Below are 23,904 nucleotides of genomic sequence, written 5' to 3' on the forward strand. Positions count from 1 at the left end.
GGAACATGGCTATTTGGGTTAATGACCGACTTTGTGTTTAAAACAACAAAGTCGATGGGAAAATAAAAATCATTGACTTTCACGATTACATCTTCAATAATTTCTTTCGAAACCTTGATTAACCTATCGGTTAAATTAAACGTGATGTCGATGGGTTTTAATTTATCTTTCTCTGAGACATTTGGCTTCTTGTTAATAGGTTGGACAGTGTTATCGACCTTCTTTCCTGACCTCGGGGTGTAGATAGCTTGAATGGAGTCTTGTGAAACTCTAGAATGACTTCTTACCTCATATTGTCTTTCTAGTCCATTTGGAACTGTAAGTTGACCTCTAGGGTTAAGCATAGTTTAACTAGGAAATTGACATTTCTTTCTCCCTCCTAGGAAAAAAGTTAATTGATCCAATTAGACTTCCATCTCCTCTATGGATTAAACAATGACCTGATTGATTTGAATTTCAGTTTGGGTGGTTTCTTATTGTTGTTAGATGAGTTGTTCTCGATGCTTTATCAACTCTAAAGATAATTGTTGTCGGACTGGAGGATTGTAATTAGTTATGGGATATGGTACTAAAGCTCTATACTCTGTAAGCTATTGAGATTGGTAAGGATTTTGAGGAACAATGGCTTGGTTCATTTGGAAATCGACTTGCTTAAGAAAACCTATATTGAAACTGGGTGGACTACTTTGTTAGATAGGTTCATTCTGTCTATTTAAGAAATTGGGATAAAACCTATTATTTGGGTGGTGAATTTGATTAAAAGAATTAGGTGTTGGTTTCTTAAATGTGTTGTAACCATTAAACATATTGGCATATTCAGTCTTAATGAATGGCAAGTTGAGATAATATTCAATCAAATGATCATTATTGTCAAACAAGACATATAATCTACTTGGCTTGATTGCCACTTACAAAACGGAGCAAGAATCATAGTGGGGGTTAGATGCTGAGATGGTGAAAATATTTAATTTCTTTGTTAAACTATTCATAACACTCTCTAGACTAGTTATAACATTCTTGAGATCAAAGTTTGCCATCATCTCATATAAGCCTGACTTCTTCACTAGATCATCTCTATCGAACTCTCCAAGACTAGTTATCCAGTTTTGAATACTTTCAAATAACTCAACTAGGAAATCATACACTTGATTGGGTGTTTGATTAATGAATTGACCTTTATGAATGAATTTAACTAAGAAATGTTAAACTTTGTACTAATTATGCTTTGTTAATGTCATGGTGTAAGCATTTGACCAGTGTTCGTTGCATAAGATGTCTCCGAAAAAGACGAGAAAAATATAAAATTAAAATTAAAAAATTAATTTAGAATAGCAAGTAGGATTGTTCAACTGAGGATTGGGAGACTAATAATTCAGATTTTGGAAAATCAAAGGAAAATGATGTGATTTTGGAGAAAAATAAAATTTTATAAAAAATAATAAAATTAAATAATAAAAAATTATGAATTGAAAAACATCTAAGGAGATTGAATCCATAAAGGATAATACATTAAATCAATTTATATTTCAATTTCTTTTTGGATAACTCAAATCAAGAAATCGACAAAGTTTCTTGATTTGAAAAGTTTAACAATTAAATTACCTTTTTATAAATCTAATAATTAGCTTAATTTACTTTCCTTCAAAAGTTTTATCGCCCAATAATCTTACATCACAATAAGTATTCGATATAATGGATTTTCCCCAATAGTAATAGTTCACATCCTAGATGAGAGATAAGGAAAAATAAATAATATAATTTTATAAACAAGATTTGTTGAAGAGAAATTTATTATGAACTTTGAAAATCATGTAAAAATTTTAATTAATTAAACATCTTAGCTTCATCAATCTCTCTAGATTGAGAGATTAGTCAAGACTCATTTTAAAAAAATCAATAAACAAACAGATTGAAAATAATTTATCTTTTATTGAGTTCTGAAATAAATCTTCAACAAATACTTGTCTTTTAATTTATAAAAAATAATAATAAAAACTTAAAATAAAAAAGAAAAGAAGAAGATATTAAGATATGAGAAAAAGAGAGACAAGATAATAAGCTAAAAGAGAACAAAAAAAAAGATAGTTAATGTCTTTTTATGAAAAAAAAATAATGGTTGTTTTGGCAACACGTTTTCGTTTGAATTGAATCTTCTTCGTGAAATATAATTATTTTTCCCTCTCAATAAAATTTTTAACCCCATTTACCTTGTCCTATTTTGATAATTGAGTCAAAATTTATGTCCAAAATGATGAAACATGACAAACTTGGAATCTTTGACTTATTATGTGTTTTTAACCAATTTAAAGTCTGAATTAGTTTTGTCTCGTGAATACAAATTTATTCTCTTCTGAATAAATTTTCTAATCCCCTTGACCTTGTCTTATTTCAATAAATGAGTTAAAAGTTATGAGTAAAATGATTTGATATGAAAGATTCAAAATGAAAGAAAACTTAATTCTGTCAAATCCAAAACCATCAAATCTCTTGGATTGTGTTTTGACTTTAACCTTTGACTTTTGACTTTTGTAGTTTTCCCACCATTTGATTATTCAATCCCCATCTATTTTTCCTGTAAGAAATGGATATATAATTAAACCCTTAAAATTTGTAAAAATACATGTAATTTAGTTATTAAAATATAATTTATGATGAATTAACTATTATGCATAATTTTATGAAAAAATTGTAACTCTTAAGTTAAAAAATACAATTAAATGCTTTATGAAATAATGTAAAAATATACATTTTTAGGCACTTAACAATTAGAAATCATTGAATCTTTCCCAAGTTTGAGAGAATTCTTCATCAAGATGTCTTCTAAAATTCCTAATAGCATCCTTCATTCTTTCAATTTTGGCCACGGGGTAAAAAATTTTCATAAATGTTTTAGATAAAACGTCCAAGGAAGCAATGGAATTGGATGCTACAAAGTTTACCAATGAAAGCAAGAACAATATAAGCTTAATATTCTCTTCATTTAGATTTTGATTCCTAAATGTTTGACAGATAATTAAGAATTTGTTAAGGTGGGTGTAAGGTTGTTCACGTTCTAAACTATGGTACTTAGGCAACATGTTTATGGTGATTGGCTTAATCTTGAATTGATAGGCATTGTTAAAATGTAAAATAATGCATACGGGTGAGGTAACGAAAGCAGGTGCAAAAAGTTCGTTCAAAATTCGTTCGCAATCACTCATCATGGATGATGATAGTTTCCTACAATTTCTATTAATAGTACGTTCAATTTTAGGATCAAGAGGTTCTAATATTTCACTATTTGAAAATCTACTAAGTATGCAAAACATACAGTTATCCCAAGATCAACAAAAAGAAAAGACTTGACCTAAAGAAGCTATCTAACTCTAGACATCTCCTAATTGGGTAGAAATAATGTAACTAGTCTTCTGGCCCAATTCTATGAAATCAAAATTGGCCATTCCAATATACTAATCAGAGGTGGCACACAATGCTTAAACAAGAGCATTCTTAAATAACCTTCTTTTCTAGAATAGACAAAGTCTATCCCTTATGGGGCAAGACCATCCTAGGCACCGAAAATGAATAAAAAACACAATCGATGCAATCTGAAGCGGATTTCTCATATCTAGCTTGTAGTCCCTATAGTGTAAATTAAATTAATTTTAATTAATTTGAATTTGACGACTAGTGAATTAATTTTCCTAATCTAGATAAAGGAATTGATAATGACCTCCAATATTTATCTTTTTAGTGACATCCCTTTGTAGGGATGCTCTTTACTAAGTAAAATAATCTAAGTGCGTGCAAATAAAAATGAACAAACAAAAGTAAGGAGTAACCCACTAGAAAGGGGTATGTGGGTATTAAGCATAATACCGTACTAGACGGGGGAAGATTAGTTTAGTTGACTTAGGTCGCCAACACCAGATTTGATGAATGAACCTAAGGATCCGTGACGATAACGTCCAACCATCGTCCTCCCCTAATCTATTAGAATCCAAGCCATTTTGGATATTTATTAAAAATAACTACAAAGTACCTAAAACAAAGATGGTTTATTATTGAAACTAAACCTAACTAAAAATAAAAAAATTATGAAGTTTCTTTCGATTGATTTTTCGATTTCTCCCTTCAAGATTGAAAATCATATAAAAAAAATTAGAATTGTATCAAAAAATAAAAAATAAAAATTAACAGAACACTTTGTTGCGTCATAGAACAATCCAGAAAAAATCAGAGACTGAAACTCCTCTATTTTACTGCGACGCGATAAACACAGGATGTTTGTAAACTATTATTTCAGAATCTTGTTTTGTTAACTCATAGAAGAAAAATAAATATAAAATATTTTTGAATTTTGAAAAAAAATTGATCGACAAAAAACAGAAACAAAATATGAGTTAGTTTGATACAAAACCTTCAAACTGAAACTACAATAATTATCTTTGACAATAATGCCAAAATGTTGGTTGTTCCCAGAAGATGTTGATTAGAATTTAATACTTGTCTTAACTTGATTGGAAAGCAAATGGTTGAACCACAAGGGATGTACTTGAAGGGAAAATAAATCAAAATTAAAAATTAAAATAGAATTATAAATTAAGATTCACAAAAATAGAATTATAAAGTACTAAAAATTAAATTAAAGAAATGGAAATAAATTCAATAGAGAGAAAGTCCACGTAGAGCTATCTGTCTAACCTAAGCTAGTTCTATCCTTTTTTTAACTCAACTCAAAGGCTTGGTGTTACTCTTTGGATCGGAAACAAGTAAAATCTTGGTTGAAAATTAGAATTAGGGCTTCTTCACTCACTAATGTATGAAGCCCTTGCTACTCAATATCTAAAACAAGTATAGTGCATCTTGATCTTATTTAAGTATGAACCATCTTACTCTAGATTAAAAGGGTGTAAGGGTTCAACTATTACTTTGATCCATTTGAGTTGTACAAGGCTTTAAAGTGAACCCATAAACATTAAAGTAAAACATAGAGGATAAATAATTAAATAACAACAACATAACTTGTTCTAGGCTTTTCCTCTCTAATGGAGAAAGATTAGCCTAAGGTCATAGCAAGAAGGAAAGAAAGATAAATAAAATGAATATTTGTATTCATTGAATGCAAAAGTTACACTCTTTCTTCTATCTTACTCTCATTATTTACAGAAAATTACAAAAAAAAATAAGACCTAATCTAAAAATGGAAAAGAGACAAAGGCCCAAAGGACAGGGACTAGAATACTAGACAAGACTTTTTCCATAATAGGCAAGAGTCCTATTTATAGAGGAAATTAGGACTTCCAAAAGAATCCTTTTCGATATGTCGCCACACTTTGATTGCTTCATGCATACGTATAAGTTCCGTGCAATTTTAGAACAATCACTTTTGTTTTTACCGTGCTGTTGGTTGGACATGCCGTGCCACGGTGAAACTAGCTAAAAAATGACTGAGTTTTGGTTGGGTCCTTATCTTTCTTTCTTATTTGCAATGCAAAGTCTTTTTAATGTGTTGGTGTTCAATTTAGTTCTGTTGATCTTTGACCTGTAAATTTGAACACACGCATAATCAGTTTTTTGATAAATGCATTATTTCATGCAATTATGCCTACTTAAGATGATAATTCATGCAAAAGGATAATATGAGGCATGAACATGATTATTGACCAAGAATGGTAAAATTGAAACTTAAACTATAATAAGTGCCTGGTAAAATTGTGGATAAGTCAATGTTTTGAAACACTGATCACCTATCTCAAGTCTTTCTGCATTGATTATCTCCATAAATAGTCAACCCTTGACCATTATCTTCAAGATTAGGCCTCTTTCTAATCATTAGATAGGAATGTTGTTTTTACCTCTTCCAACTTCAATGTATCTTTTCCGTAAGAAGCATTGTCATCATATTGTCGTAAGAATCTAAAAATGAGGTAAGAAGTATAATGACATTTTCTTCTTTCTCGAACTTAACATCTGCTTTGTGCAATTGATCCAAAATCTAATCGAACAAATTTAAGTGTTCTAAGAGATTCACACCTTCTATCATTTTCAAGGCATATAATTGTTTTTTCATATATAACTCGTTAGTCAATCTCTCATCCATGTAGAGATTTTCCAACTTCTCGCAAAGTTCTGGTATCGATTATTCCTCCATAACGTTAAACAAAATGTTATCTGCAAGATAGAGTTGAATCGTACTAACCGTTCTTGCATTGATGTCATCCCAATCTACATTCGTCATCTTTCTCTAGTTTACTAGACTTCCCTTTCAATGTCTGAACCAGGGTTTGTTGAACCAAGATATTCTCCATCCTTATTTTCCACAAATAAAAACTACTACTCCCATCAAGCCTCTGGACCTCGAACTTCATGTTCAAAATTTTCATTGCCATCTTATCAAACCCTAGTTTCGTGGCATGTTCCTCCACGAAAAATAAGAGAAAAAATAATCTCCAAAATACAATCGATCTCTTTGTACGAACCTAATTGTGTTGATACTAGTTGTTATGAATTTGGAGATTATTTTTCAATACGATTATGAAGAAAATAACAAAGAAAATCAAGAAAGAAATCAAAGAACACTAAGATTTACGTAGTTCAACAATGATGCCTACGTCCACGAATATATATAATATTCTTCACTAAGAAATCAAAATAGAACGATACAAGAAATAATTAGTCAATGCTTTAATCCCAAATTCAAGCCCTGAAACTCTTGTACACCCTTCTTCCTTTTTTTTTCTAAAACCTTACAAGAATTGATTTAGTACAGAATATAACCCAATACCCAAATATATAAGGGGGAGACTAAAGATGAACTCAAATTCAAAATAGAGGTAGAGTGCAATTCTAAACTCAATGGTATAATTGTTGGTTACCACTATTCCATTATAACTAGAAAATCACTTCCAAAAGAAAATCCAAGCCTAATCTAAGAAACTCATAATATTACTATTTATAAAGTTTCAAAAGTGAAACACATCCTAACCGTTGGATTAAATTCAAATATTAAGGCTATGATAAAAGACACATAAATATAATATATATATATATATAGGTCCCGTTCCCCACCTTAAGCTTTACCCTACACTTTAACAAACGTGTTTTGTCCTACATGGGTTAGAAGTTTTGGAATAGGCTGATTTTTGGTGAGGATGATCTCTATGGTGAGGAGATCATCCTCACCAAAAATCAGCTCATTCCAAAACTTCTAACCCCATAAAAAATGATTTACAAAAAATGGACGGTCCACGATTTTTCAACTTGTAAACATGGGGCTAAAAATTTCGGAATGGGCTGATTTTTGGTGAGGATGATCTTCTAATCATAGAGATCATCCTCACCAAAAATCAGCCCATTCAAAAATTTCTAACCCATGTAGGACAAAACATGTTTGTTAAAGTGTAGGGTAAAGCTTAGGTGTTGAACATTTCCCATATATATATGGGTAGCGTTCAATGGCAAACTATTTGGCAAAACATTTTTCAAAACATGAGTTAGAGGTTTTGGAATGGGCTGATTTTTGGTGAGGATGATCTTCTAATCATAGAGATCATCCTCACCAAAAATCAGCCCATTCAAAAATTTCTAACCCATGTAGGACAAAACATGTTTGTTAAAGTGTAGGGTAAAGCTTAGGTGTTGAACATTTCCCATATATATATGGGTAGCGTTCAATGGCAAACTATTTGGCAAAACATTTTTCAAAACATGAGTTAGAGGTTTTGGAATGGGCTGATTTTTGGTGATGATGATCTCCTCACCGTAGAGATCGTCCTCACCAAAAATCAGCCCATTCCAATACCTCTAACTCATGTTTTGAAAAATGTTTTGCCAAAAAGTTGGCCATTGAACGCCCCTTATATATATATATATAGGGAAATGTTCAACAACAAACATTTTGGCAAAACATTTTTCAAAACATGGGCTAGAGGTTTTGGAATAGGCTGATTTTTGGTGAGGATGATCCCTACGGTGAGGAGATCATCATCACCAAAAGTCAGCCCATTCCAAAACTTCTAACCCCATCAAAAATGGTTTACAAAAAATGGATGGTCCACGATTTTTCAACTTGTAAACTGGGGCTAGAAGTTTTGGAATTGACTGATTTTTTGTGAGGATGATCTCCTCACCGTAGAGATCATTCTCACCAAAAATCAGCCCATTCCAAAACCTCTAACCAATGTTTTGAAAAATGTTTTGCCAAAATGTTTGTTGCTGAACGGGACCCATATATATATATATATATATATATATATGGGAAATGTTCAGCAACAAACATTTTGACAAAACATTTTGGCAAAACTTTTTCAAAATATGGGTTAGAGTTTTGGAATGGGCTGATTTTTGGTGAGGATGATCTCTATGGTGAGGAGATCATCATCACCAAAAATCAGCCCATTCTAAAACTTCTAACCCCATCAAAAATGGTTTACAAAAAATGGACGGTCCACGATTTTTTAACTTGTAAACATAGGGCTAGAAGTTTTGGAATGGGCTGATTTTTGGAGAGGGTGATCTCCTTACCATAGAGATCATCCTCACCAAAAATCAGCCCATTCCAAAACCTCTAACCCATGTTTGAAAAATGTTTTGCCAAAATGTTTGTCAAAATGTTTGTTGCTGAAAGGGACCCTATATATATATATATATATATATATATATATATATATGGGAAATGTTCAGCACCCTAAGTTTTACCACATACTTTAACAAACGTTTTTTGTCCTACATGGGTTAGAAGTTTTGGAATGGGCTGATTTTTGGTGAGGATGATCTCTATGATTAGAAGATCATCCTCCCCAAAAATCAGCCCATTCCGAAATGTTTAACCCCATGTTTACAAGTTGAAAAATCGTGGACCGTCCATTTTTTGTAAATCATTTTGATGGGGTTAGAAGTTTTGGAATGAGCTGATTTTTGGTGAGGATGATCTCTTCACCATAGAGATCATCCTCACCAAAAATCAGCCCATTCCAAAACTTCTAACCCATGTAGGACAAAACGCGTTTGTTAAGTGTGTGGTAAAACTTAGGGTGCCGAACGGGACCCATATATATATATATATATATATATATATAATATATATATATATATATAGGGAAATGTTCAGCACCCTAAGTTTTACCACACACTTTAACAAACGTTTTTTGTCCTACATGGGTTAGAAGTTTTGGAATGAGCAGATTTTTGTGAGGATGATCTCTATGATTAGAAGATCATCCTCCCCAAAAATCAGCCCATTCCGAAATGTTTAGCCCCATGTTTACACGTTGAAAAATCGTGGACCGTCCATTTTTTGTAAATCAATTTTGATGGGGTTAGAAGTTTTGGAATGAGCTGATTTTTGGTGAGGATGATCTCCTCACATAGAGATCATCCTCACCAAAAATCAGCTCATTCCGAAACTTCTAACCCATGTAAGACAAAACGTGTTTGTTAAAGTGTGGTAAAACTAAGGGTGGCGAACGGGACCCATATATATATATATATATATATATATATATATATGGGTCAGGTTCAAGGGCCATATGAGAAAACATATGAGAAAACTTTCGTTTTTCAAAGTAAGGGTTAGAGGTTTTGGATTGAGCTGATTTTTTGTAAGGATGGTCACTATGATGAGAAGATCATCCTCACAAAAAATCAGCTCAATCAGAAACTTCTAAATCCATCAAAAGTGATTTACAAATTTGTGATAAAAATTGATAAAAAATCGACGGTCCTCATTCTAAATCACTTTTAATGGGGTTAGAAGTTTCAGATTGGGCTGATTTTTTTTTTGGATGATCTTCCCATCATAGAGATCATCCTCACAAAAAATCAGCTCAATCCAAAATTTTTAACCCATATTTAAAAATTTTATTTACCGTCGAAAGTTTTCTCACATGTTTTCTCATATGGCCCTTGAACCTGACCATATATATATATATATATATATATGGGTCGGGTTCCTGCAACACACATTGCGACACACATATAGACAACGTGTTTGTCTTATATGGGCAAAAATGTTTGGAATGGGCTGATTTTTTGTGAGGATGATCTCTGTGATGAGGGGATCATCCTGGCAAAAAATCATCCCATTCCAAAACTTGTAACCCCATCAAAATTGATTTACAAAAATTGGACGGTCTATAATTTTTCAACAAAAATTGAACGGTCTAGAAGTTTCATAATGAACTGATTTTTGGCAAGGATGATCTCCTCACCACAGAGATCATCCTCACAAAAAATCAGCCCATTCCAAACACTTTTTCCCATATAAGACAAAACACGTTGTCTATATGTGTGTTGAAATGGTTGTCGTTTGAACCTGACCCTATATATATATATATATATATATATATGGGACATGTTCAGCAACAAACATTTTGACAAAACATTTTCATAACATGGGTTAGAGGTTTTGGAATGGATTGATTTTTTGTGAGGATGATCTCTACGGTGAGGAGATCATCATCACCAAAAATCAGCCCATTCCAAAACTTTTAACCCCATAAAAAATGGTTTACAAAAAATGGACGGTCCACGATTTTTCAACTTGTAAACTGGGGCTAGAAGTTTTGGAATTGGCTGATTTTTGGTGAGGATGATCTCCTCACCATAGAGATCATCTTCACCAAAAATCAGCCCATTCCAAAACCTCTAACCCATGTTTTGAAAAATGTTTTGCCAAAATGTTTGTTGCTGAACGAGACCCTATATATATATAGGAAAGCGTTCGGAGGCCCAAAGAAAGCCAAACATTATGTCAAACATTTTTCAAAATATGAGTTAGAAGTTTCAGAATTGGATGATTTTTTGTAAGGATGATCTCTATAATGAGGAGATCATCCTCACCAAAATTCAGCCTATTTTGAAATTTCTAACCCTATCAAAAGAAGTTTACAAAAATTGGATGGTCCATGATTCTTCAACTTGTAAATTAGGGTTACAAGTTTCGGAATGAGCTGATTTTTGGTGTGGATGATCTTTTCATCGTAGAGATCATCCTCTAAAAAAATCAGCCCATTAAAAAACTTCTAACCCATGTTTTGAAAAATGTTTATATATAGGAGAACGTTTGGAGGCCCTAAAGAGAGCCAAACATTTTTCAAAACATGGGTTAGAAGTTTCGGAATTGGCTGATTTTTTATGAGAATGATCTCTATGATGAGGATATCATCCTCACCAAAAATCATCCCGTTCTGAAACTTCTAATCTTATCAAAAGTGATCTACATAAATCAGATGGTCCACGATTATTCAACTTGTAAATTAGGGTTAAAAGTTTCAGAATGAGCTGATTTTTGGTGAGGATGATCTTTTCATTATAGAGATCATCCTCACAAAAAATCAGTCCATTCAAAAATTTCTAACCCATGTTTTGAAAAATGTTTGGCTCTCTTTAGGGCCTCCGAACGCTACCCATATATATATATATATATATGGGTCACGTTCAATGGCAAACTTTTTAGCGAACTTTTTGGCAAAACATTTTTCAAAACATGAGTTGGAAGTTTTGGAATGAGCTGATTTTTGGTGAGGATGATCTCTACGGTGAGGAGATCATCATCACCAAAAATCAGCCCATTCCAAAACTTCTAACCCCATCAAAAATAGTTTACAAAAAATGGACGGTCCACGATTTTCAACTTGTAAACATGGGTTAGAAGTTTTGGAATGGGCTGATTTTTGGTGAGGATGGATCTCCTCACCGTAGAGATCATCCTCACCAAAAATCAGCCCATTCCAAAACTTCTAACTCATGTTTTGCCAAAAAGTTTGCAAAAAAGTTGGCCATTGAATGCTACCCTATATGTATAGGGGACGGTTCAACAGTCCTAAAGTTTGCCAAGTTTGGTGCCAAACATTTTTCAAAATATGGGTTAGAAGCTTTGGAATGAGCTGATTTTTTGTGAGGATGATCTCTATGATGAGGAGATCAACCTCACCAAAAATCAGCCTATTCCCAAACTTCTAACCCACGTTTTAAAAAAATGTTTTGCCAAAATGTTTGTCAAAATGTTTGGTGTTGAACATTTCCCATATATATAATATATATATATATATATATAAGGTCCCGATTAGCACCAACCCTTTGGCCAGCATTTTAGCCAACCATTTTTTTCCTACATGAGTTAGAAGTTTGGAATGGGTTGATTTTTGGTGAGGATCTGCTCTCTACCGGTGAGGAGATTATCCTCACCAAAAATCCGCCCATTCCAAACTTCTAGTCCCATGTTTACCAGTTGAAAAATCGTGGACCGTCCATTTTTGTAAATCATTTTGTGATGGGGTTAGAAGTTTTTGAATGGGCTGATTTTTGGTGATGATGATCTCCTCACCGAAGAGACTCATCCTCACCAAAAATCAGCCCATTCCAAAACTTCTACCCCCTGTTTAAAAAATGTTTTGCCAAAATGTTTTGGTGCATGAACATTTCCCATATATATACATATTAAATTGTCTAATTAGCACAATAATCTAAAAGATGTTATTCATAAATATCCTCCTCAAATTTCATAACTACTCTTAACTATAATATTATCATCTGCTCACAGCTGAGTGCCTTTTGTCACACAAAAGAAGGGACACTTCACTCTTTCTCTTATTACCTGATCTGCATTTAAGAACCACTGAAACCACATACAAAAAATTCATTACCAACTTAGAGAAGAGCACCATCCATGAAGAAGAAAGAGTATATCCCATGATGAAGATAGAGAATATCCCACACCTGCAAAATCCTTGGCACACCAGTTTATGTTGCCCTTAATTAAACAGTCAACTGTTTTAAACACTCTATCCATGAATGATTGTATGTATACATGTATAAATGTATATATATTCTATGTATGTAAGTATTATATGTATATACTCTTTTGCCTTCCCATGAAAAGAAAAGTGAAGGGTCCTCATTCTCAAAGCTAAGTCGATAAGGCTCACCACAGGAACTCCAAAATCTCTCTCTCTCTCTCTCTCTCTCTCTTTCTCTCTCTCTCTCTGGTAGTGTATATGCAACTTGCTTTACTTGTGGACAGTACAAGTTTTGTTTGGTAGTTGTCCCCAAAGAAGTTGATTGATGGGGTTACCACAAATAAAAGAGAGTTGTTAGCATGAGATCCATCAGACATTGATCAGACCCATTTCTCTGCTATGGAACCGATATCCACACCCACAAATATGAATAATTTGAACCTTCAATGTGTAGAGATAGCAATGGAGGTGCACAAAGTTGTCCCACCACCACCAGGAACTACATTAGAGAAACTACAGACCAGGCTCAAGGAGACTTTCTTCCCTGATGACCCTCTAAGGCAATTCAAAGGCCAACCTTTGAAGAAAAAATGGATTCTTGGAGCTCAGTACTTCTTCCCTATACTTCAATGGGGTCCTAATTATAATCTTAAGCTTCTTAAATCTGATATTGTTTCTGGCCTCACCATTGCAAGCTTAGCCATTCCACAGGTATATATCACTAATAATCTTGTATCAGAATCTATATTTATTAAGTTCTTGTTTTCTTGGATGTTTTTATAACTGTCTCTCCATTTTGATTCTTTTTTGTTCTTTAGGGAATCAGTTATGCAAAGCTTGCTAATCTACCTGCAATTGTAGGCCTTTGTGAGTAGTATTTCTTCTGTGTTTTGTTTTTTTAAAAACATATTTAACACTTGGGGTCTGTTTGGAAGTGGAGTTGGAGTTGCACCTCTTAAAGAAGATCCACCAACTCCCAAAATTTGAAGAATTGCAACTCGATCCCACCGAAAATGGTCGATGGTACTCTACTCGAGCCACCATACCATCCATGCAGGCCAATCGATCATGCTGACATGATATGTTGGGTACCTTATGCAATTCCAATACAAAGTCTACTCATAACCAAACGCTTTAGTTTATCTTGGGAGTCACAATCAAATTCCAACTTAACTCCAATTCTTAAAACCTTTCAAATTCGAGGATCAATTATCAAAATTTTGTATATAAATCATATATTTGTACCCCAAAAAAAAAAATTTCCAAATTTAATCTGTTCTGATCACAATATGTTGATCTAAGGTTTTTTTTTTTTTACATTAAAATTCATCTTATATAAATATATTCATCTATGTGTGTAGATTCAAGCTTTGTTCCTCCTCTAGTATATGCTGTTCTGGGAAGCTCAAGAGATCTAGCTGTTGGTCCTGTGTCCATTGCTTCACTTATAATGGGTTCAATGCTTAGACAACAAGTTTCACCCACCAAAGAGCCTCTCTTGTTTCTTCAGCTGGCCTTCACTTCAACCTTCTTTGCTGGTCTTTTCCAAGCTTCACTAGGAATACTAAGGTTAAAAAAAAAAAAAATTATTAATTTCTTTTTCTATAGTTTATAACAAATCACATAACCTTTTATTCCCTTCTCTCTCTCTCTCTCTCTCTCTCTCTCTCTCTCTCTCTCTCTCATCTATATATATATAATTGGTAAAATAATGTGATTGGATATGGTTTTGTAGGCTTGGGTTCATTATTGATTTTCTCTCAAAAGCAACTCTTATTGGATTCATGGCTGGAGCTGCAATAATAGTCTCTCTTCAGCAGCTTAAAAGCCTTCTTGGGATTGTACATTTCACCAAACAAATGGGTTTGGTTCCTGTTTTGAGCTCTGTTTTCCACAACACAGATGAGGTCTATTTACCAATACCCCCTTTAACATAAAATAATAAAAAATAAATAAAATCTCAATGATTTTTTTTTCCTGTTTTTTTCATTGTTCTTATAAGGGTTTTTATAATTTTCTTATTTACTGACTTGTCTTTTGTTTGTTGTTGTTTGTGATGTTTTCAGTGGTCATGGCAAACAATTCTCATGGGTTTCTGCTTTCTGGTTTTCCTCCTTTTGACCAGACATGTTGTATGTATTCTATCTCAAACTTTAGAAAAAAAAATGATTTATTATTTTATATTAAGATGGTATAGTCATGTCTGAATATTTTAGATACTCCTTTGCTTTCAAACTTATGACATACCCTTGACCTCAGTCTTCTCTGAGAGAGTAAGAAAAAAAACCTAAAATGCCCTCTTCTTCATCCTCTACCGGAAAAATCTTGATTTTCTCCTCAAAACCTTTCTTCTTATTTTAATCAAGAATTTTGACAAGAAATTGAATTATTTTTATAAAGTGGAATATTTTTTAGTTGTTTACTGAAATTATTTATTATTCTATAAAATGGGGAAAAAAAAAATCTCACCTTAACCAAATAAGCCCTTTAATTAATATTTAAATCACAAAGAAGCCCTTCTAGTACATGTGCTCGTGCACATGCCACCTTCTAATGATAATAATGAAATATTGATGATACAGGGCATGAAAAAACCAAAGCTCTTCTGGGTATCAGCTGGAGCTCCTCTTGTCTCTGTGATACTTTCAACACTACTGGTATTCGCATTGAAAGCTCAAAAGCATGGCATCAGTGTTGTAAGATATTGGGACCTACATAGCTATATTGCTACCTGTTTCATGGTATCACTATATGTTGTTGTTGTTGTTGTTGTTTTTTTAACTTATTTTATTTAATTTTGGTTCTTAATAGATTGGAAAGTTGGATGAAGGGCTAAACCCTCCTTCATTGAACATGTTACACTTTCAAGGTGGCTACTTGGGGCTTGTAATGAAAACAGGCCTTATCACTGGCATTCTCTCCCTCACTGTAAGTCTTATAACACTCTATATCTATCTGATCAACTCGGATGAAAACATACATTTGAAATATTTATAATAAAAATTTATTTGAGATGGAATTTGAAATAAATAATTGGGTAAATTATTTTAATATTTACAAAAAAAAAATAATATCTATTTTTTTCAAAAATTACCAAAGATAAATTAAATCGTTGGACAGTCTAGCATTTTAGTAACTCGCTAAATTATCCAGCGTTTTAATGTGTTAAACTACATTGTTTTACTAGAAATGCCCTTTTAACGGTTAAAACGTTGGACTGTCCAGCGTTTTAACACCTCACTAATTTATCCTCCATTTACAACATTGGACAGTCCAACAAATTACTAAAACGTTGGACTGTCTAGCGACTTAATTCCTTTTTTATAATTTTTTAAAAAAAATTAAAATATTTTACCATCTTTTAATAATTTTCCCTAGATAATTCTATTAGGGGTCAAAGTCAAAAAAGTCAGGTAGGCTGGTAGCTTATAAAATTTTCCTGAAAACAGTTTCTATGAATTTGAACAATTTTTTTTCTTGAAAAATTAATTTTGGAATTGTGATCTGGATTTAGCTATATATATATATATATATATATATAATGAGATGATTCTTTACAGGACCCCTTGTGGGCCCTCAGATGCACACCTTTCAATCTATGGTTTTTATTCTAGATTTTAATAGCGGGCCCAGCCCATACGGTAGTTTACAAAAACTTTTCCCAAATAAAATTCTCTTCAAAAGAATTTTCTATTTCTTTCAAAAAGAATAAAAAAATCGCTAGAAGGAGGGCTCGAACCTCCGACCTTGTGGTTAACAGCCACACGCTCTAGCCAACTGAGCTATTCCAGCTGTTTGTGTTATTTAATGAATAATAAACAATTTGACAGGAAGGAATAGCGGTAGGAAGAACATTTGCTGCACTGAAGAACTATCAAGTGGATGGAAACAAAGAAATGATGGCAATTGGATTCATGAACATAGTTGGCTCCTGCACTTCTTGTTATGTTACAACAGGTACACCCTTTCACTTAGCCCGAAATCAACCCGACCTCGGGCATAAAATGCTCAACCTAAGCCCAACCCATGTCGGGTTGGTTCATTCCTCATTAATACTAGATAATTTAGAAATAATAATGACTTAAATCAGTGTTACAAAAACAGGACCGGACCAGACCGATCTATCCGATCGGGTAGGACAAGTCCCGTTAGCATCTATAGTTTGAGTCAATCGAAAAAAACCCAATTTTATAAAAATCAATTGATCTGATTGGTTCAATCGATTTAAATAGTGACCCAACCAATTTTTGGGTGACTTTTAATATACCCTATCACAATTTGATAAATATTTGAGTTGCCCATTGTGTTTCAAAATTGATGATAATGACCCCTTGACCTACGGTATTCTCTTATAAACTAATAGAAAATTATCAAACTTAGAAATATTTTAATTAATCGGCCCACATGAATTGTCAAGTTGGAAAAATAACACTAACCCTCTAAAATTCATGCTTATATTATATTTAAATAAATGAAATAAAAAATTATTATTTTGGGCTTGATCCATGCTTTGAAAATTGACGATCACTAAATTCTTAAATTTCAAATTTAAATCCTAATTCAACAGTGAAAATTTTTTATTTTAATATTTTTTTTATAAGTTATTAAAAATCTTGTCATCTACATCCTATGGCATTGGATCATGTTTCTGACTTAAAAGTTACTTGATTTTGAGAAAAAAAAAAAAACTTAATATTTCATTTTTGAGTCCAACCAGTTTGACCTGGTCGGACCAATTTGGACCGACTCGGTCAATCATACAAATCAATGATCGGTCTAGTTTTTAAAATATAGGCTTAAATAAAGATAAGTGGTCTATAAAAATATATATAAAATTTACAATCATTTGTCCTAAAAAAGATGGTGATGATTACTAAAGTTTGAAATGTGAATTGTGCATGAGAAAGAAATAAAGATATGTAAAATATTTTTAAAATATAACCATATTAAATTCGAGTTTGGGCAAATCAGGCAAAATTTGGGTTTGGGCATAGACATTGTCTAGATCCAACCCGAATTGATTTGGTCAAAAAAAATAAGCCCGAACCCTAGCTGTGCCCAAACTTGATTCAAGGTTGGTTGAGTCCACCGGGTTCGGGTTTATCCAGCCAGAGTTGCAGCACTAGAGGTTTATGGTAGAGCCATGAATGAATAGCATCAGACCCGGATCCAATAACTTTGGTCTGGATTGAGAATTTGGGTTTCAATAAATATCTGACCAAATTACGTATTGGATCTGTTATAACCCAGCATGTTCGGACCCAATGGAATGTGAGAAATAATTTATTAAATTGGGTTTAATATGATGCAGATACAATCCGATGATTGATCACACTTGGATACTAACATTAAGATCCGATATGAAAAAAAAAAAAAAAACCCCGATCCAAATGTCCTAGAACATTCATATTTTATCGGATTTGGTCCTTTGGATCCTTATCACATTGGTCCCAGATCAACCCGGTCCGATCTAGACCTTATCCAGCAACCCTTGCTAGTTGATAGAAAATGATCAAATTTATTTTTTATTATAATTTTTTGTCAAATTTGGTCAAAACATTGATTAAATCTGAGTTTAAGATATCTTTATAAATATTTAATAAAAAGAATTAAAAATATTGAATAATTATAATTAAAAATAAATAAGGGACAAAAATTATATTTAAAACATATTTTTTATTGAAAAAGAAAATTAAAAATGGCATTTATGTAAAATGATGGGAACACAGTTGATATTTGTACAAGATGAATAGTGAAATAGAGACCATCTCTATTTTTTTTTGCTTCGTCTCCAATTCGACGTGGATAGTGATTCAGAGGGTGTGTTAGAAATTAAGAGACCAGTTGGAACTTGGTTCGGAGGTCTCTATCTCTAAATATAGGGATATAGATACCAGTTGGAGTTGCTCAGTTGGGCAGACTCCGATGTAATTTGGTTTGACCTCTATATATATTTATTAGAGAACTTAAAAGAATTTTTTTAGAATCACTTTATTTTATTTTCATAAATAATCATCATTAAATATGTATTATTAAGATTTGATCATTGAAGAATTATTATAATATATTAAAAAAAAAAAACTTATTTTGGGTGTTTACCAAAAAAACAGAAAAGTATCTTACCAAGATTACTAGCATAACCATCTTTTTGAAATATTTATAAAGATCCATATATCCATTTTGATATATCAGATTGGGTACAAGGCTCTTTTGATGAATATTTTGAAAAGATGGTTGTGCCAGTAATTTTGGCCTTGCACATAATTGTTTTTGTACTTTTCCCTATTACCTTTATTAAAATTATTGCCTTGAAAACTAATTGGTGTTAAAAATTTGGATTTATGTAAGATTAAAATTTTGAATAATTAATTTAAATAAATATTTTAATATTTTTGAATAGATGATTGAATTTTATATCACAATTTATAATTTAATATATTATAATGGTATTTTTATAATTTTAAATATTAATTAGGTTGATTTTAAATTTGCATCAATCCTCTATTTCATTGAATATTAAAAGAGTATTTTTCTAATTTCAGCTAATTAACTTTGCATCATACCCTCATTTCATTATCATATTGAAGATTAAAAGGATATTCTTTAATTTCAACTAATTAACTAATGTGGTTATGCCATTATGAGCATGGTGCATTTGTAATTTTATTCATTTTAATAAAAAATAACCTAATAATTAATAAGTTTAAATGTATTGTAAGGGCTTTAGTGACTTTAACAACAACCAAGGTTGGAGCCAGGATTTAACTTATGTGGGGGCAGCCAAGAGTAGAAATTTTTTTGTGGGGGACAATTAAAAATGAGAAAAATAGTTGTGGGGGCAACTAAGAGTGGAAAATAAAATTTGTAGGGGGCAATAATGACATATTTCTTTATCGGCCGTTAAAACTTGTCGCAATAGCACATTAATCCATAGAATTTGAAAACTCTTGTGGGGGCAAGTGCCCCTACTCTAAATCTGCCCTTGACGACAACTACTCCCCCTTCTCTCATTATCCTAATCGGATTTATTATGTATTGTAGGTGCTTTCTCTCGATCTGCAGTGAACCATAATGCAGGGGCGAAGACAGCGTTGTCTAACATAGTGATGTCCGTGACAGTGATGGTAACATTACTGTTCCTGATGCCCCTATTCCGTTACACACCCAATGTTGTATTGGGTGCAATCATAGTTACAGCAGTAATTGGGCTTATTGATGTCCCGGCAGCTTACCTTATTTGGAAGATTGATAAGTTTGATTTCATGGTTTGCTTATGTGCATTCTTGGGTGTCATATTCATCTCTGTAGAAGTCGGCCTCGCCATTGCTGTAAGTATTTTTCTTCTTAATTGATGTTGTCAATAAGTGTTTCTATAGAATCACTTTTAGAATAATTGTGTGATTGTAATATTGATTGTATGGTGACAATGTTCTAGGAAGTACTTTGTTTTTGGAATCTAGAAATGCTTCTTTAGAAGATGTGGAGCATTTAAACCACGAGGAGTTGGCTCAATGTCAATTTCGGACCAATAAGTGGTTAATGTTCGTAGGTTGTGAGTTTGATACCTAGTATGAGCATTAATTCCTCAGGGGCCACCACCCCCGAGGGCGCACCCTCACGTACCTGGTGCATGTGATGTGCGAGCATTGCACTTGCCTTGGGACTAGACCTTTGACAAGACCATGGTCTATAGAGTGGGCAAAGCCCAGATACAGACCTGGTCCGTTGTCTACACGGATACCCAGTCATCAAAAAAAAGAAAAAAAAAGATGTGGGGCATTTTATGAAAAATAGCTTTTGTGGACATTTTGGTCATTCAAATAAAAATTATCAGACATTTTGAATATTTTTCAATAGCATAAAACTTGGCTTTGGAACATGTAGATTGGAGGAATAAGATTGGTTTAGCTAACCTGAATCTTTGGGATAAGGCTTTTTTGTTGTTGATGTTGTTATTGTTGCTACTTTGCACACTTTTATCCAAAAGAACCCACAAGAACCAATTTCTTTACGTTCCACTTAGATACGGATAAAAGCCAAAATCCAAAAAAATGGTTTGGGGCAATGTCGGCTTCAAACTGACTTTTGGATTTTGGCTTCTATATATAAATGTAATTCTTCCTCCCAAAAGCACTTTTTAGACACTAAAAGCTAAGACTGATTCCAATATAATTTACGACAAACTCTATTAATCTCATTATGCATGCAGGTAGGGATGTCAATATTCAAGATCCTTTTGCAAATCACAAGGCCTAAAATTGTGATGTTGGGAAATATTCCTGGAACAGACATTTACCGCAATCTTCATCATTACAAGGAAGCGACACAAATTCCATGCTTCCTCATCTTGAGCATTGAAGCTCCTATTAACTTTGCCAACACTACCTACCTCAACGAAAGGTTCGCTATCATTATCATTACATTTACAATAGAAATAGGTAATTCGTATCCAACTTTGATTATATTTTGTAGGATTTTGAGATGGATAGAAGAATACGAAGCTGAAGTGGAAGTAAGAAAACATTGCGATCTTCGATTTCTGATCCTAGATATGTCAGGTAAAATTGATTTATTCGAGAATCAATATATATATATTTTTATATTGGTCATACTCTTGCTTGATATTTAACCCATCACTACATTTTGAATAGCTATAGCTTCATTAAGGATTTAATAGGAACCTCTTCTCCTTGCAATCAATCATATTCTTAGTGATTATTTTATATGATGCTTCAAAAAGATTATTTCATTTATTTTATTACAAGAAAAAAAATAGTCTATCAACATATGCTACTACTATATTTATAAATTTATAGAAGGTAGTTTTTATGATATCTTTTGGTTTTTCGTTTTAAAGGGAAAAACCAAATCTTCACTTGAGTTATTTGAACTTACAAATTAGCCATACTACGTAATTGCAAACGATCATATCTACTCATGTGTCACTCTCTTGAAAATTAAGTTTGTTTTAGAGTTGTTTAGATGGTATACTTTCTACTTTATATGTTGAGTTGCAATAAAAACAATGCTATAGAAATCTTCTAGGGATATATTTACAACAATAGTAGTTTTTAAATATAAAATTGTTACATATATTCTTTTATAATGTCCTTAGAAACTTGATTTTTTTGTTTAGTATATATAACCAACAATATATAGTTGTGTGCAACTAGTAAGATAAAATGGTATTATGTTTGTTTTTCAGGTGTAAATTCTATAGATACAAGCGGAATCTCATTCATAAAGGATCTAAAGACCATGATGGAAAAAAATGGTCACCAAGTAAGAAAATGAGTTTTTTTTTTTCCTTTCCTTTGAGATGTTTTTGGCTTTGAGTCAAATTATTGATACTGCTATAATGGTTGATTGGCGACACAGCTTGTATTGGTCAATCCGGTGGGTGAGGTGATGGAGAAGCTACTACGAGCGAATCAGGCTCATGAGTTCATAGGTATGGATTGCTTCTACTTAACTGTTGGAGAAGCTGTTTCTTCGCTTTCATCGATGATGAAAGAGCAGACATCGAACCTTGTATGAAACCAACATGGATCCCTACTAATTCCTTGTTTTATAGTAGAAAAAAACAATTGAAGTCTTATTTTAATTATGATTTCTATAATAATTTACTTGTATAAAGGCACATATGGTATATGTGCATGTAATCAATTATATTTTATCTTTATGTTCTCCAATTATAGAACTTCTTGTATTCTACCATCACTATTAGCATCCCATAAAATTTCATTTTTTTCTTAAAATTATAGAATTTTGAAATAGATTAGAACTCCTTTATTCATGAATAATTGAATATATGAGACGCATTTTGGATAAAATATATAAACAATTCTATTATAAAATTCTTTTTTCGAGGGAAACAAAACAAGAAAGGCATGTCTTTCTTATTTTTCCTTTGTGTGATGAAAAGCGGCTTCTTGCAAATAGGATTGTCTGCGCATCGAGACCAAAACTTGGTTTGATCTAATCTAATCTAATTCGTTAATTTTAAGCTTTGAATCAAGGTTTCAGGTTCCAATAAGGATCCAAAATGATTATTTTATTGGTTTTGGATTGCACGCAACGTGAAAAAAGCCCATGTTTGATGGCCCAAGGCTGTTGAATTTCATAAAAGTTGACAAACCAAGGCATCAACTTTTCTTCAACGGGTAAAAACCGTCTAATTAGTGGAGGATGGGAGAAATTCGAAGGCTCCAGGTCGTTGAATCAAGGGAACATAAAAAAAATTTAATAACCCTAGCCTACAGAAATTTGATTTGTAAATTCCGCTAGCCTTGGCCCATCAAATCAAGAACCACAAATTTCATGTCGAATTTTTCATTTTCACATAGAGGCACGTGCTCCAATACAATACCAACCGTACGGATGGAATATCATATGAGTAAATGTGTATATATTATCACATATATTATGTAAACATACTACATTTTATCATAGTGTATCCAAGGTTTTTAGGATCTTATAGTAGTAATGACAAGTCCTGCATTATAAATTTGTATGTGTTCCGTACTTTTAAACTATAAATTTTATTTCAATGTATGGGGGATATTTTTCGTAAGGCCCCATGGATGAACATGTAGCACTCTGAGGAATCGAGTTTACACAGATCAATCATGTCATAGAGCTCTAGTCAGAAGATATGATAGAAAATCGGATCCTTAAGCTTATGGATGCCCTGGATTTCCGTCTCATCTATGACAGTCAACGCTTATACCTTGGGAGGTCGGTAGACATCGCAAGAGTGTTGCAAGGATAAGGGGATTGGGTCAACCCATATCCCAAAAAACAGGGGATCCAGGGGGATACAAATTGATTAAGATATCTCGTAATAGGAAGAAATTCAAATAAGGAAAGATATAAAAAAAAAAAAAAAGAAGGAATGAATTAGGACAATCTTGATTGGATACATTCTAAATCAAGATCCACATTCTAAATAAGATAGAGATGGAATTTGAAAGCTTCCACCTCTATAGATATATGGCCAAAACACATTTAAAGGTTCATTATTTACCCCTTACTATTACTCTACCATTTTTTTGTACTTAATCTAACTTGGGCATCAGAGAGATTGTGTTACAAGCACACTTAGATTTGCTCACCACGTCATCTAAGAACTTAGAGGATCGCCATTCTCAGAGGCGATAATACGATCAAGCCTCTCAAGATGTTC

The 23,904-nt window shown here is 32.7% G+C and overlaps 1 protein-coding gene and 1 non-coding gene across 2 annotated transcripts; one reads left to right on the plus strand and one right to left on the minus strand.

Annotated features, from left to right (window-relative positions):
• The first annotated feature begins 12,938 nt into the window (after window positions 1–12,938).
• AST91 (sulfate transporter 91) lies at window positions 12,939–22,411 on the plus strand. Its single transcript, XM_086454421.1, has 13 exons — window positions 12,939–13,430; window positions 13,538–13,586; window positions 14,081–14,288; window positions 14,455–14,626; window positions 14,786–14,851; window positions 15,302–15,415; window positions 15,531–15,647; window positions 16,550–16,676; window positions 19,761–20,047; window positions 20,929–21,119; window positions 21,192–21,277; window positions 21,925–22,001; window positions 22,098–22,411. Exons 1-13 carry the CDS (start codon window positions 13,119–13,121, stop codon window positions 22,254–22,256), a joined length of 1,965 nt encoding a protein of 654 aa, XP_086310547.1. The 5' UTR covers window positions 12,939–13,118; the 3' UTR covers window positions 22,257–22,411.
• TRNAN-GUU (transfer RNA asparagine (anticodon GUU)) lies at window positions 16,438–16,511 on the minus strand. The gene has a single exon. It is a non-coding gene; the product is annotated as a tRNA-Asn (tRNA).
• Window positions 22,412–23,904: the final 1,493 nt, after the last annotated feature.

Source organism: Akebia trifoliata, chromosome 9 (genome assembly GCF_017979445.1).
Source record: "Akebia trifoliata isolate Shusen 1 chromosome 9, ASM1797944v1, whole genome shotgun sequence".
In the NCBI taxonomy this organism is placed as follows: Eukaryota; Viridiplantae; Streptophyta; class Magnoliopsida; order Ranunculales; family Lardizabalaceae; genus Akebia; species Akebia trifoliata.

Excerpts from the sequence above, each read along its gene's own strand:
- AST91 (XM_086454421.1), top strand. The coding sequence starts at position 13,119 with ATGGAACCGATATCCACACCCACAAATATGAATAATTTGAACCTTCAA. Across the intron at positions 15,648-16,549 it reads CTGGCATTCTCTCCCTCACT|GAAGGAATAGCGGTAGGAAG; the intron begins GTAAGTCTTATA and ends ACAATTTGACAG. Across the intron at positions 22,002-22,097 it reads TGGAAAAAAATGGTCACCAA|CTTGTATTGGTCAATCCGGT; the intron begins GTAAGAAAATGA and ends TTGGCGACACAG.